General features: G+C 39.4%; 1 protein-coding gene across 2 annotated transcripts in view; it reads left to right on the top strand.

Annotated features, from left to right (window-relative positions):
• The window catches only part of xpo6 (exportin 6), a 140,600-nt gene that overhangs the window by 33,437 nt on the left and 91,388 nt on the right, over positions 1 to 15,775 (top strand). For both annotated transcript variants that reach the window (XM_043711504.1, XM_043711505.1), the window contains 4 exons: positions 9,107 to 9,197; positions 9,788 to 9,900; positions 11,490 to 11,687; positions 12,953 to 13,112. In XM_043711504.1, coding sequence (XP_043567439.1) covers positions 9,107 to 9,197; positions 9,788 to 9,900; positions 11,490 to 11,687; positions 12,953 to 13,112 — 562 coding nt within the window. Of the gene's footprint in view, positions 1 to 9,106; positions 9,198 to 9,787; positions 9,901 to 11,489; positions 11,688 to 12,952; positions 13,113 to 15,775 lie in introns of those variants that run through there.

The raw sequence follows: 15,775 nt of genomic DNA, 5'->3' as shown, positions 1-15,775 counted from the left end.
ATGAATCACTATTCTTGCCCAGTAAGCCCTCATCTTGCCTAATCGCATCATAATTGCCTTTCTCTTAGCAAAACTCTTGCCCTGCGGTATATACCTATCCCTTTCCATCACTAAACATAACCGAATTGTGGTCACTATCACCAAAGTGCTCACCTACCTCAATCTAACACCTGGCCAGGTTCATTACCCAGTGTGAAATCTAAAAGGTGCCTCGCACCTTGTTGGCTTGTCTACATACTGTTTTCAGGAAACCATCCTGCACACGTTGGACAAAAACTGACCCATCTGAAGTACTCAAACTATAGTATTTTCAGTCAATATTAGGAAAATTAAAGTCCGCCATAACAAATACCTTGTTACACTCGCTGCTATCCAGAATTAACTTTGCTATTTTTTCCTCTACATCTTTGGAACTATTTGAAGCTATTTGTGCGTCTATGTTTGTCCTTTGTCATGATGAAGCTGCTATTTTATTGTTTTGTTTGTTCTTTCAAATGATCATAAGTACAACTTGGTTTCTGTTGGTATTACAGTGCTTAAATCCACTGCTGGGCTGAAGATCTCTAATGTTCTGTGAGTTTTGCAATGTACTGCCTTTATAAATGGATATGGCAAGAAGTGCCAGGTAGTTCCTGTCTTGAAATGCTGCAGACAGCCCTTGTTGGCATCAAGTTCCAAGTACAGTACTGCACACGAGTTCTCTTAATCCAAATTCAAAGTAACTTCTGCTTTCAGAAATTCATAGCTAAGTTTCAAACATACTGCATTGCTAAATCAAAGTTACTGACCCTGAAGTAAAACTTGCCTGTACTTGAATACGTTACAGAATTAGCATGGTCGGGAATCTTTTCGGTAAGCAAGTGTAAAACTCTACAGAATGCTTGAGGGCTGCATTAATTCTAATTTCAAAAGCTGCAGAATAAAGTTTTTATTTTTCTTTGTGGCATTGCACACATGCTATGTTTAGGTTAGTCATTTCATCCTTGATACTTGATTGAACCAGGTTATGCGTTTCCGTGACATAGGACACTGGTTGTGAAATTTTAAATAAGCAACACGTTAGCTGTGAATTTAAAGTGACAATAGTTTAGTAATGTTTTAAATAGATTTTGGGGTGGAAGAGAAGGTAATTGAATTCCTGATGTGCACTGAAACAGGAGTTTAACATAAGCAATTATGTCCTAGCTAGATTAAAAACTTATTAGAGCAATAAATATTTGCCTTGCCCTGTGAAATGTTCTTGAATCTCAAAGACAAGTAGGTTATCTTTGACAACAGTGTGTCAGTAATTGCTGACCAAAAAATAACTGGGTGGAGACTTACAGCATCTCCAATGTCTGTCTGAAGTTCTTGAGTACCTGAGTTTAAATCTCTGTGATTGTTTCCCTACCATTCCCAGATTGAAATAAGTTGTTATAGCATTTGCATTAGAAGGGCAGGAAGATAACATTTCATATTCTTAATTGCATTTCATGTGCTTAATGGGTTAAGGGGTTATAAGGCAACATATATCCCTTTATCAGTAGGGCTAGGGGTGTGGACTCCCTGTGGATAACAAAATAGACACAGCTTCTATACCGCTGTCCTATGTACTGTGAAGAAACATGGCGTGTGACTTGGGCATGGGCGGAGTGGTCTGATGGATATCGGATCTACCTCATGAGCCACAGCTCCACAGGTAACTAATTAGTGATATGAAGTATGCATTTCTCTTGATTCTTCAAATTAGCAAAGACTCCCTTTTACATCTGGAGATTTCAAGATGTCATTGATTAGTCTATAATGAATTAATAAAAAAGTGCACTTTTTATTAATTCATTGGATATGTGCATTGCTGGCTGGGCTAATATCTGTTGTCCACTCCTAAAACACTTTTGAGAAAGTGGTAGTGTCTGCCACCTTGAATGATGCTTATAATGAGGAAGTTTCTCCTTAAACCTCTACTCAAGTCAGTCATGGAACAGTGATGTAGTGTAAAGCTCAAATGATATCTGTATTGGAGGGGAGATTGCAAATGGTGTTCTGATGTACCTGCTGCCCTGGTCCTTTTCAGATGATACACTTTGTACATTTGGAAGGAGCCTTGGCAAGATGCCACCATCTTGTTGGTAATGATGTTTCCACAAAATGAGCAATTTTGTGGAATTGTTTAAAAGCTACACTTGATAAAAATGAACTTTACTAGAGTCGATCACTGTGCAAATCAATACATTTCTGCCAAGGATTCCAATCAATTGCCAGGGCAGAAATCGCATAATCTTGGAATGTCTTGCCCTTGTATTGTCTGGACCTTGTGGTCCACAAGCGCACTAACCAGCGGGCAAAATACCGTCCCAACAGATCTAAACAAAGGGGAACTATTGAAATTCATTATGCCTGAAGTGATACTAATGGTTCATGATTGATCACACACAGAAGAGCAAAAGTCCTTGCCAGAGAGAGAGGAAATCATATTTTACCTAAACTCCTTTTAAGTTGAAATCAAATTTTTGTGGATCCCTGCACATAAACAAAGCTCCTGGCGTTTGGGGGAAAAGAAAAGTTTAATTGCACATTTTATCAACCCTAGCTTACATCTGGTGAGTATCTAGTTGTTGTTAGCATCTGTCTCAGGATATATGGTCTGCGATATCACAACAGGACTCTAGCCTGCTTCAAGAGTCAGCATCTTTGAAACCTAGTTTTCCAACAGCAATCTTACTTGACTGAAAATAGGCCACTCTTACTGCTTTGTCTTCAGTCACCATGAAAAATTATTCTCCTGCAAAATGCTGCCTTCAGTCAAGTATCCATGCTCCTATGGAGCACAGTTTGGATCTAGACGTGATGTGGAGGTGCCAGTATTGGACTGGGGTGGACAAAGTTAAAAATCACAACACCAGGTTATCGTCCAACAAGTTTATTTGGAAGTACTAGCCTTCGGAGTGCTACTCCTTTTCAGGTAGATGTGGAACAGGATCATAAGACACAGAATTTATAGCAAAACATCAGCGTCATGCAACTGAAACGACATATTGAACGAACCTAGATTACTGTTAAGTCTTTCATCTTTTAGAATGGGATGTAGGTTTTGGTTCATTAATGCAAGGTGCTGCATTTTGGGAAAGCAAATCTTAGCAGAACTTAATGGTAAGGTCCTAGGGAGATTTGAGTTATAGGGAGAGGCTGAACAGGCTGGAGCTGTTTTCCCTGGAGCATTGGAGGCTGAAGGGTGGGGCATGAATAGGGTAAATAGGCAAAGTCTTCTCCCTGCGGGGGTTTGGGGGGTTTGAACTGCCAGAGGAAGTGGTGGAGGCTAATACAATTGCAACACTTAGGCATTTGGATGGGTGTATGAATAGGAAGGGTTTGGAGGGTGCTGGCAGGTGGGACTCGATTGGGTTGGGATATCTGGTCGGCATGGACAGGTTGGACCAAAGGGTCTGTTTTCGTGCTGTACATCTCTATGACTCTATTTGTAGTCTCAGGTGGGACTCGATTGGGTTGGGATATCTGGTCGGCATGGACAGGTTGGACCAAAGGGTCTGTTTCCATGCTGTACCTCTCTGACTCTGACATTCTTGAGATAATTTAAAGTGTAACTTTTTTTAAAAAAGTGACATCTCGGCTCTCGACAATACATTAAAGATGTGGGGTTAGAGTTTCTGTGTCCCAACCTTGAGTCAGACTGGTTCTATTTCCAAAGTAGGCGTTTATAAAATGTCACATTCACTGTCTGCAGACTGTGCACTTTAGAATGGAGTGTATCTGCAATTACAGTTCTGCGTGACTTCCTTATTAATCGGAGCTATGAAGATTTGCTCTTAATTGCAATATCCAATGTCGTCCTTTTTCTTTCTTCCCTGTATACTTTTGTCTGTTACAAAAATCAGCCCCTTGGTTAGAATGCAAGCATAAATTGTATTTCTGTTTAAATTACTTGGGGGGAAAAAAAACCCTTAAGATTTAATGATTGTACTTTACATACAAACATGATTTGGGAGGAACACAGCATAGCTTATTTCAGAAGGGAAAACAAGTAAGAAGTTTGGTTATGGACAGAAGAGGAAAAAAATCATTTTCCCTCAATTCAGTCTGTAATATTACATTTACAACCAAATGTGGTGAAGGTGGGTAGTAAGTATTTTTAATATGGTGGTGGATAGGGTGTCGAACAAGTCAACTGCTTTATCCTGGATAATGTCAAACGCCTTGAATGCTGTTGGAACCGCACTTCAGTGTGGAGTATTTTAGTACTAATTTGTACCTTTTGTAGATGGTAGATAGAATCATGAGGAAGTAAGTTATTTACTACAGTTCCTGTTCCCTAAACTTGTTTAATCTTAATATTTATATGGCTGTTCTAAATTTTTGTTAGTTGTAACAGTACTTCTAGTGGCTTTTCAATAATTGTGGTGGTGTTGAATGTCAAGGGAAGGTGATTAGATTCTCTGCTTGTCTGCCACTTGAGATCGTCATTTATCAACCAGAGTCTGAATGCTGTCCAGGTCTTGCATGTATGGACTACTTTACTATTCTTCCACTTGTAAAAAGGATTGAACATTCTGTAATCATCAGTCAACGTTCCCACTTTTGACCTTGTTGATAAAGATGATGGTCTTATGACATTGCCCTAAAGAGCTTTTGCAGCGATGCTTGGGTGTTCAGAGATAATTGATTGTCAACCACAGCCATTTTCCTTTGGGAGCCACACCTCCCAAAAGTACACCAAACATAACTGAGCAATTTTCCATGTTGTCTAAATGCTAGTGATGTACATGGCTGCAGCTAGTTCTGATGGGCAAGTCTTTGTTACTAATGTTGGGATATTGTTAGGATTCATAGTCTTTACAGTATCCACTGTCTTCAGTGTTCTTTTATCACATGGAATGACAGCCTGGCCTCTGTCTTGGGATATCAGTAGCATGATCAGCTACTTCAAACCTGGATTTGATTGCTTCAGTCATACCTTTTTTTGTCTCATTCCATGCCTTTGTCATTGAAAATATGGAATTTGTGAAATCTCCTCCAGTTAGTTGTTTAATTCTCTATCTTCCTTCGTGTTGGATTGCTGTCTTTTGGAACAGATTTTCACTCAAAGGCCCTTTTACCTGTTCAGGTGGACTTGAAATATTACTGTGAGAAAGGTGTGACAAGTTTGCTGCAGAGAATGTGGGAAAGTGCATGTTTAGAAGAATTGGGGGCATCTGTTCTTACTGTAAATGGATCAGGGTAAATAAGGTGATACCATTTTTATCACTTGTTGAATGGTGTGGTAGAACTTCCTTCTCTTGCCAGAGGTTGGAGGCGCGCATATTTCACAGTGGGATGTCAGATAATTAAATTGCAGGTTTATATCAAAGACTCTTCATACTCAGTAGGAAAAGAACTTGTAATTTAATAAGCTGAGTGGAATATGCATGTTATAGGACAATCCTGATAGATTTTAATGTATACCACACTGAGCTGATTTGAATTTATGAAGCTCAGTTCCCTCATCTTGACTGCTTTGGGAAGGGAGTGTCTCATTACCCTTACAGGCTAGGAAAACACAAAGGTTGAAAGTTGGAAGATGTTCATGTGAGTGAGAAAAAACATTTTCCCATTCACTGAAGGTTTCAAGGGACACAGACAGACATGATGGAAGCTCGTGGAAAGATTGACCCTTTTTATGGTCAGATTTGAGTGAACATTGCTTGTGATGGATTGAATGTTTGTTCCCTAGAACACGCGATCCAGCAATGTTATGAATTTAAGTTGCATTCTGGAATCTAAGATGATTTGAAAAGACAATGATACTGGGCATGTTAGCTGAGCAAGGTTACCTCATGACCTTTCTACATAGTTTAGATGAGTCCCTTGTTATGGTGTACTGTTAAAAGGGAAGGTTATCTAGCCAAAGCAATTAGCCATTGGGGCCTAACTGGATCAAGGTTTCCCACCTTGATGTGCAAGTAGCTTAATTAGTCAAGCATTCATAAACCTGTCAATGAGTTTCTCTTCCTATGCAAACTTTTTTTGCCATTTTATTGCTGCTCATTTGATTAAGGACATGTGGCATTTTTGTAATTTTAATACCAAATTCTGTATAAAGACAGCTTGTTTGCTGCAATAAGGAAAGTAGCCTGAGATAACTCTTAGGGGTAAGAGTCGGCGCCGCTACTCTGCCGAAGGGTTTAGAACCTTAGCTCAAGTCTGGCTTATAGATACCTATGTTATAGTATAACATTGATGTCATTGGTAAATGTAATAATTTAAACTAAACCATCCATAAGAGTTTTAAATTCCAGACTACCACAGAGTATTATCTCTCAGACAAACTGAGAGGGGCTACAGGACGGGTCTGTCAGGGATTTCCTGAGCTGTCTTGAATATGTACTTTAATAACTGTTTGAAACACTTCCGTTGTGTCCTTCCCACATTGCTGCTTCAACCAACACCATTATCTGATCATTCATTGAATTCCTATTAGTAAGACCTTTCTATATGCAAAATGATCGCTGCTTCCTACAGAATGACACTGATTGTATTCCAGAAGTAATCTATTTCCATGAAAGTAAGTACCCAACAGTCAATGTTTTGAGAGCACGTGGAAGAAGGGGGTTTGGTGAAACCTGCTTTCTGATGGATATTTTAAGTTTTTCTTTCTTGAGTTGTGCATGTGTCATGTATCTTACTGGCATTGGAGAGGATCTGGAGATTTATGAATCACCCCATCCTTGGAAACCAATGAGGTTTGAGACGATAGTGGTGCCGATAAAAATTTTAAGGTGGGGGGAGAAGGCAGAAAGAATGGCAAAGGGAGATGCAACTATTTGTGATAACAGATCGCAATGTGGTGAGGAAGGAAATTTGGGTAGTTGATCAATTTCCACCACTTGGACACTGATTATATTGAATTAAGTTGAACATTACTTGAAGATATTTTTGGCATCGTTGGAATTTGTTTGCATAAATCTTTAAAGTCTGTGTTTGTGAAAATAATGCACTATTCATCGTGCTTTTGCATCCTGCCACTATTGCTTTGTTTCAATCTTTATTACTAATTGCTGACTACGCTTTGATCTTTGGCTTCACTTCGTGAAGAGCTATTTACTCTGTCTTTTTATTTGTTGCCTTTCTATTAGTAAGGTGGGAAGAAGTTCGGGGAGAGCAATAACACCAGAATGGACCACAGGTCACATGACCTGTTTCTGAACTGTGCCTTTGATGTAAGACATTATTGAAAGTTGCTGCAATGGCTCATTCTGAGACTTCCGGACTTTGAATCTGAACTGTGCAATCCAGATCTGAGACCATATGTTACATTTAACAACACAACAAAGTTCCTATTCCTAGGATGAGCATATAATGCCATATAGTTTCCAATCTTTTGTCAGTCCTTACAAAAATAAACATGCTAAAATGCTTACTTTGCTGGCTTGCCAGCAAATAACAGTTGGTACAGAACTCTGGCTATAATCCTCTTTAAAAATCTTTCACGCACCCAACACCCTGGCCTAAACTTTGCCCTGCTGGTTTCCATTCTGCATTGTATCCACTTCAGTACCCTCATCTGCATTGGTAATTCTCTTTTTTTTTAGTCTGCTTTAAATCCGTAGCAATGTTAAGGTGTGTGTCCCAGTCAGCACCCTTTTGTTTCTTTTGACTCCAATTTTTGATTTTTCATCTCTATTTTTGGAATGTATTTCAAAACTATTTGATCTTTCTACTCTTTAAAGCTGTCATTTTAAGTGTTTTTTTAATCTTCCTCCATATTGTTGTATTCACTCTTGTAAACCACTGTTCAATAATTCAACGTCTAGATATATTGTATGAGTCTGTTTTTATTAAATTAAACATCACTTCTAATTAATCTGTAATCTCTCCAAATCTGGTTGTTAGGCCCCTCTGATTTGGGTTGGGGTTGGGGCTGTGGATTATGTAGCTGTAGAACAAAAATAAGATTTTTGTTTGTTTGCCACAGCCAAGTGATTTGGAAAATTCCAAACTTGCCAATGAATGCTTTTAAGAGCTGAGCTGGTGGTCCACACCATTCAGGCTGATCTGAAGTATCTGTCCTATTTGCGAAGGGATTTTGTTTTTTGCTTCATGATATTAATGTATTTGGGAGGTGAAATTGTTACGTCCTTTTTAATGTGCAAAAGAAAATGGAATGCTAAATGTGAAGTTTTTAATCTAATTTTAATGCTGTTTTTCTTGTAAGCTGTTGTACATTCCATTTATTGTAAACTACTACAACTGTTACGAACCTCTAATTCCAGAGGAGCCTCTTAAAAATTTTTCATGAATCCCTCTCCCTCTATGTAGCTCAAACATTGTTTTGTGAACTTCCTCTTCTTTTCTCTGCTACTCAAACAAGCTTCAATAGGCTGTGTTAATATTTATCATGATTGTGGTGGAAGGTAGATTACAATAAGTGCTTAAATTAATTAAAAGAGACTGCATGGTGCTCAGTGGTTAGTACTGCTGCCTTACAGCTCCAAGGGCCTTGGTTTAAGTCCAGTCTTGGGTGACTGTGTTGGAGTTTGCACATTCTTCCTGAAAATTGAATTTACTACAACAGGACGGGAGAGTTTCTAGAACAAATTTACTTTTATTTATACCAAGATATAGGGATTCTCTATTAAAAATCTTTGTCACCTCCATTAACAAATTTTAATTTTGTTAAAAGTGCAACAAATGTTGGCTGTGCAATGGGTGCCCATATCCCTTGGATTTTTAAAGAATGAATATCTAATAGGAAGTAAAATAGAGTAAGTTTTTGAGGAGCTTTATTTAAAATTCTGAATATGTTCCATGTCTTTTCTAGTGATAAAATGCAGCTACATTTGATTAGAATGTAATTGTAAGCTAGATGTAACTTACTAAGCTAAGTCAGGTATTCCATAGGGACTGCATGGAAAAGAATGGGCTCTGAGAGTCAAACCAATGCTCAAGAAATTGAGCCAAGTACATGCAGAGTCAATTTTTCAATTTTTGTATGGACTCACCTTGTACAATAGTGTATCCTGAGTTTCTCTTACTCTTAGATTTCAGATCTGCTAATTGGTCAATAATCGAATGTAAATATACATCAATGTTTCAGTCCACAGTTTTTGTTAATGTAGCTTCACTGTTTCCCCAGGCATCTGAAGAGGCCTCCCTGCGTGCACTGGAGAGTCTTATGACAGAGTTTTTTCACAGTTGTACCACAAATCAGCGAAAAAGGGAGATTGGTAAGTGACTAGATCTGGCTATTACATTCTTTAGATGAATTGCTGTACTACTGTGGAGCTCTGACAGGTTTGTTTCTTTGCTACGTGAAGATGTTAGCAAATTGTTCCATTTATATCCTCTCTTCCTTTTCTCTTGAAGTCCCTCTTGTTTTCTTCTGCACCCCTCATGGCCATTTTGAGATCAAGAACTTGATGTGCTAGGAAGTGGAGCCCTTTTCCTTTGTTTGCTGTGATGTTCATCAGCTTGTTGTTTTGAATAGAGGTCTAAAATTTTCTTTCCCTCAACCTGTCATAATGAAGACCAACTGGTCTAGTGCCAATTCATGATGATTCCACTCCCATCGTCCCTCAACTGCCTCATGCATTCCATCCTCCATCTTTAATTAACTTTTTATTTTTCTAAGATATCATTTTGAACTAACTTTCAAGGCTCTATACTTTTTTAAAAAAAGACATTTTATCTAACTCCTGTAAAAGTTAAATGAGGTCTTAAGCAAATGTACATTGTTACTAGTCAGACTTGTGTATAGGCAAATGATTGGGAAATGCTTTGGAAGCCTGCTTCATTGTAAATGTCCTTTGTTTCACAGAGGAGCTGTTAAATAATTTTGCACAGCAGATTGGAGCATGGCAACATTGTATTTACTTCTTATCCAACACTCGTAATGAGTACGTCATGATGTACAGTTTGACTGTGTTTGAGGTAAGTCGGGAATATAGAATGAAAGCTCTATGGTTGGCTTTAAGGTAGTTTTCACTGGCTTCACTGTTTCTGTTCTTTCCAAAAGTCCAATAATCCAACGCTGGATCTTTGAGTAATGGTGTGACTTAGGATTGGAGTCCTCTTCTTAGTCATAAGTAATGCAGTCATGGTTTATGGATTGTTTCTAACTAATATTGGATACCATTTGTGGACTGAAATAATACAATGAGTTCCTAGGTGACATGGAGAGAGGACCTTATTCATAGAAACATTGTTGTAGTTTCTTCCTACTACAAGGATGAGTAAAAATTTTGAAATGGTATCTGTTAATGTATTCAGCCAATAAAAAATAGTTGATTCAGTTTAATTTGCAGCAAGTAATTTCTTTGATTATGTTTCAATTCAGCAAGATGCCGTACAAAAGGTTGGTACATAAGATGATGCAAGACATAAAGGATAATGTGTTAGTATGGGTAGAGGATCGGTTAATCAGCAGGAAGCAACCAGTGAGAATAAATGAGTGCTATTTTGGTTGGCAATCAGTGACTGGTGTGCCTCGGGGTCAGTGTTGGGACCACAACTGCTCATAATTAGATGATCTAGAGTTGGGGACCATGTGTACTGTCAGAGTTTGTGGATGACACGAAGATAAGTGTTGAGCAAAGTGTGTAGAGGACTGAAACTCTACAAAGACATATAGTTTGAGAGTGGGCAAAGGTCTGGCAGACAGAGTACAACATTAACAAATGTGAAATCATCCATTTCAGTAGGAATAACTGTAAAAATGGGCTATTACTTGAATGGTGAAAAATTGCAGCATCTGCTATGCAGAGGGACCTGGGTGTCCTTGTGCATAAATCACAGAAGGTTGGTCTGCAGGTGCAACAGGTAGTTAAGGTGGCAAATGGAATTTTGTCCTTCATTGCTAAAGGAATTGAATTTAAAAGCAGTGAAGTTATGTTGCAGCTGTACAGGGTGCCGGGGAGGCCACACCTGGAGTACTATGTGCCGTTTTAGTCATCTTGAGAAAGATGATAGAAGGAGTGCAGAGCAGGTTCACTAGGTTGATTCGGGGTTGAGAGGGTTGGTTTATGAGGAGAGACTGAGTAGACTGGGATTATATTTATTCAAATTTAGCAAAATAGGGGGTGATCTTATAGAAACAAAACTCTGAAGGGAATACATAAGATAGACATAGAGGATGTTCCCACTGACAGATGAAACTAGGACAAGAGGGCATAGCCTCAAAATTAAGTGGATCAGATTTAGGACTGAATTGAGGAGAAACTTCTTCACCCAGAGGGTTGTGAATCTGTGGAATTCCCTGTCCGGTGAAGTGACTGAGGCTTCCCCAAATGTTTTAAGACTAAGATTTTTTTTGAACAGTAAATAAACTGAGGGTTATGGTGAGAGGGTGGGTAAGTGGAGCTGAGACCACAAAGATCAGCCATGATCTTATTGAATGGTGGAGTAGGCTCAAGGGACCAGGTGGCCTACTCCTCTTAGTTCTTAGCTCTTATTCAATGTGCCCCATTAACTAATTCTTGGTATTAACTTTATGAAAATAATTCCTGTTTTTTTCTCAACAGAACTTGATTAATAAGATGTGGCTGGGAGTCCCATCTCAAGACAAAATGGAGATTCGAAGCTGCCTACCCAAGCTTCTGTTGGCACACCACAAGACAATGCCATATTTCATCCGCAATAAGCTGTGTAAAGTAATTGTGGATATTGGGAGGCAGGATTGGCCAATGTTTTACCATGATTTTTTCACCAGCACGTTACAGGCAAGTTAAGAATAAATGGTACTGATCTTGTACATAATCGTTACTATTATGGAATACCATTCATCCAATGTAATTCCTCATGAAAAAACTGGTCTCCTGAAATAAATCCGATTCCTTTGCTGGCATTCTGGAAGCACTTTACTTTGTAAGTTGGTACCCTTTGTGGAAAAATACTTCTAAGTTTCTCAAGTGACCCAGCTTTAATTTTAAGTTATACCCCACCTTGACCTCTGCTTTCCCAATCTGAGGAAATAGTTTCTCTATCCAACCTATAAAATCCTTTAACCATTGTCAATGTGTTGGTTAACCACAGCTCAATGTTTAAACACTAGGCAATAGAAATAGGGTTTTTACAACTTGACTTTATAACTAATCCTTTAAGTTCTTATCTTGTTATACATCTTGAAAAACAATGTGCATTTCCAGTGGATTGGTATCTAAAACTAAACCTGGTATACTCCAGATTGAGTTCTGTTCAGAGTTATATACTTTAGAAGTGTCACTTCTGTATGTTGAATCCAAACTTGAGGCAATGGTCAGTCAAATTCAAAATTTGAGTCTTTTTTAAAAAAAATTCGATTAGGGTTTGTATATTTATATTTTATTCAGTTTCCCTCCACGATACTTGTATGACAAGTGGAATTACTAATTGCCTGCTGGTATGCCACATACATTTGAGGCTGCAGCTGGGGCTAATGTATAACTGCAATGTGCTGAACCTTTTCCAGCTCGTGACAAGCTCAGCATAGTCCCAAGAGTGTCAAATCCACCAAGCTTTTTAATAGATATAAGCAAGGTTCTTGTGCAGTGCCAGTGAAATCAAACTGCTTTATTTACATCAGTCTGAGTCTGACCAGAGAAATGTTGGATTTGGAACTTGAACAACTGCAGTTTCATTAGGCATTAAAAATTCACTGCATTCAAGTTGAGGTTATCCTGTTGCACCAGGTCCAGTATAGGTTGCAGCTTGCATTTCTCCTGTTTATTGGCTAGCATGAGTTTGAGGTGCCTGTTAGAGGGAGTAATTAAAATGACTCATTAAAATTAGTCTTACGAAACAAACTTGGCTCAGTTGATCAATGTGTTGCTTTTGATGGCTTACCTGCCTGGCTCGTTAGTGCAGTAGCCAAGTTTGGTGAACGTCTGGGGGAGGGAGTTCAGTGCTGCTGAAGTGAATTAGTTCAGGTTACCTGTGAGCATTCTAACTTTACTGTGACAATGTCTATTTGGGTCTTGGCAAGCTGTGAAATGTTTTCCTATTGTAGCTAATCCAGGCTCCTTCCACCACACCTTTGGGTCTGATCATGTTGAAGACTACCTCAGAGGAGTTAGCATGTCCACGGGAGGACCTCAGTGTGGCACGGAAGGAAGAGCTCCGAAAACTGCTGCTGGAACAGGTGCCAACAGTACTAACTCTTCTCACAGGTCAGTACAGCACTGGGCAAACTGAAAGATTGTCGGTTGGGAAATCAGGAGGCTTATCAGAAGAGCAAAAGGAAGAGATGTTTTATTCTGTAATGAGTTATTAGGACATGGATGATTCATTTCAAAGTATCAGTGATTATTAGTGTTGTAAGAAATAAAATGCTTTAAAATTAATATAATGGGCTATAGTATACATAGATTTTTTTGAGGAGCTAACACAGGAATAAGAATGATGAGCTGAATGGCTTCATATGCTGCAAAGTTTTGAATATTTCATCTGAGAAAATATTGTTACCATCTACGTGACAGAATTAGTTCAAGTGGAGATAAGGAAATGTAAATAGTTGTTGTGGTTCTGTTTGCCAAGCTGGGAATTTGTGTTGCAGACGTTTCGTCCCCTGTCTAGGTGACATCCTCAGTGCTTGGGAGCCTTCTGTGAAGCACTTCTGTGATATTTCCTCCGGCATTTGTAGTGGTTTGAATCTGCCGCTTCCAGTTGTCAGTTCCAGCTCGGTATATTGGGTCCAGGTCGATGTGCTTATTGATTGAATCTGTGGATGAGTGCCATGCCTCTAGGAATTTTAGACAATGGAACGAGGACATGCCGCAACCTAAAGGACTAGCCACGTTACCATACATCAAGAGCATTTCCGAACTGACAGCCAGACTATTGCGACCACTAGGACTCATAACAGCACACAAACCAACAGCCACTCTCAGACAACAACTCACCAGAACGAAGGACCAATACCCAGCATGAGCAAAACCAATGTAGTGTACAAAATCCCATGCAAGGACTGCACAAAACACTACATAGGACAAACAGGAAGACCGCTAACGATCCACATCCATGAACACCAACTAGCTACGAAACGACACGACCAGCTATCCTTAGTAGCCACACACGCAGATGAGAAGCAACATGAATTCGACTGGGACAACACTGCTATTATAGGACAAGCCAAACAGAGAACAGCCAGGGAATTCCTAGAGGCATGCACTCATCCACAGATTCAATCAATAAGCACATCGACCTGGACCCAATATACTGCCCACTGCAGCGGACAGCTGGAAGCGGCAGATTCAAACCACTACAAATGCCAGAGGAAAGATCACAGAAGCGCTTCACAGGAGGCTCCCAAGCACTGAGGATGTCACCTAGACAGGGGACAAAACATCTGCAACACGAATTCCCAGCTCGGCGAACAGAACCACAACAATGAGCACCCGAGCTACAAATCTTCTCTCAAACTTTGAAAATGTAAATAGTATTTGAAGCTATGGGGTCAGCATGGAAAATTAGAATAATTTTGGATTTATTGAACATTTGCTTGCACAGGTATTGTAAGATAAACAGCTTTGTATTGTCACATACTCTTTGCAGTACCACATTAAATCATTGTGCAGCAAAGATTCTGGATCTAGCTGCTCCGGGATCGATACTCATCTTGTAAAAATATAGTAACAGCACAGCAATAGAGGTTTGGAGCTCCATTCCAGAAATGGTATTTGATGCTACACCACTTGTTAACTTTAAATCTGGGAAACGTTTGTTCAGCAGACCTATTAAGCGATATGGGACAAAGGCAGGTGTATGGAGTACTTTCTCCCCACCCTCCTCTCATTTATCTCTCCACCCTGCAGGCACACTGCCTCTGTTCCTGATCAAGGGCTTTTGCCCGAAACATCGATTTTCCTGTTCCTCGGATACTGCCTGAATTGCTGTGCTTTTCCAGCACCACTCTAATCTAGAACCAGGTGTATGGAATTAGACCACAGATCAGCCAAGACCAGTTTGAGGGGCTGAATGGCCTACTCATGTTCATTTGGTCTATACTCCTTGTTCTGAAACCGGTATACTAAGGACGACACTACACAGTTAAACTTGACTGATCGTAACGGGTGAGCATGCGAACTATCTGTCAGTGTAAAATACGTTATGACAGTGAGGTTGGTTTTGATTTTTATCCCAACTGATACTTTGGTTGAGTTGATGATCTCTAAGTTGAATGGTAGAATTTATGGTTCCAGAACATGAGCGTGCAAGCTAGCTTCACTGATGTATTTGAGGATGTTTTCCATCATTGGAGGTTTTTTTGGGAACTGGCATGAAACTAAGGCACAGTGGCACAATGCAAGAGAGCACTGGATTTTCCCCAGTGTCGACTGACCTTTCTCACTTTCCAGATTCAGGATCATTCGTCTTACTGTTTTGTCTACAAATTGGATGTAGATTTGTGTTTATGAACAATTGCACTTCAAAAATCCCAATGATGATCGGAGTGTTTTATAAAATAAGTTCTTTGTGTTGATGCATTAAGTTCCAGTATATAAAATGATGTTTGCAACACTTGTGAAGAAATAGTAATATCAGGTCATAGAGTCCTAGAGATGTCCAGCATGGAAACAGACCTTTCGGTCCAACCTGTCTATGCCGACCAGATATCTGACCAATCTAGTCCCACCTGCCAGCTCCCGGCCCATATCCCTCCAAACCCTTCCTATTCATATACCCATCCAAATTCCTCTTAAATGTTGCAACTGTACCAACCTCCACCACTTCTTCTGGCAGCTCATTCCATACCCGTATTCGCTGTTTTTTCATTTTGAGCAAGTCTTGACTTTTTGTCCCATTTAACAGGAAAATGAGTTTCTGCAATACT

The sequence above is a fragment of the Chiloscyllium plagiosum genome, chromosome 21, assembly GCF_004010195.1.
Source record: "Chiloscyllium plagiosum isolate BGI_BamShark_2017 chromosome 21, ASM401019v2, whole genome shotgun sequence".
In the NCBI taxonomy this organism is placed as follows: Eukaryota; Metazoa; Chordata; class Chondrichthyes; order Orectolobiformes; family Hemiscylliidae; genus Chiloscyllium; species Chiloscyllium plagiosum.
Note: the sequence above shows the minus strand (reverse complement) of the source record. Positions and strands in the feature narration are given on the sequence as shown.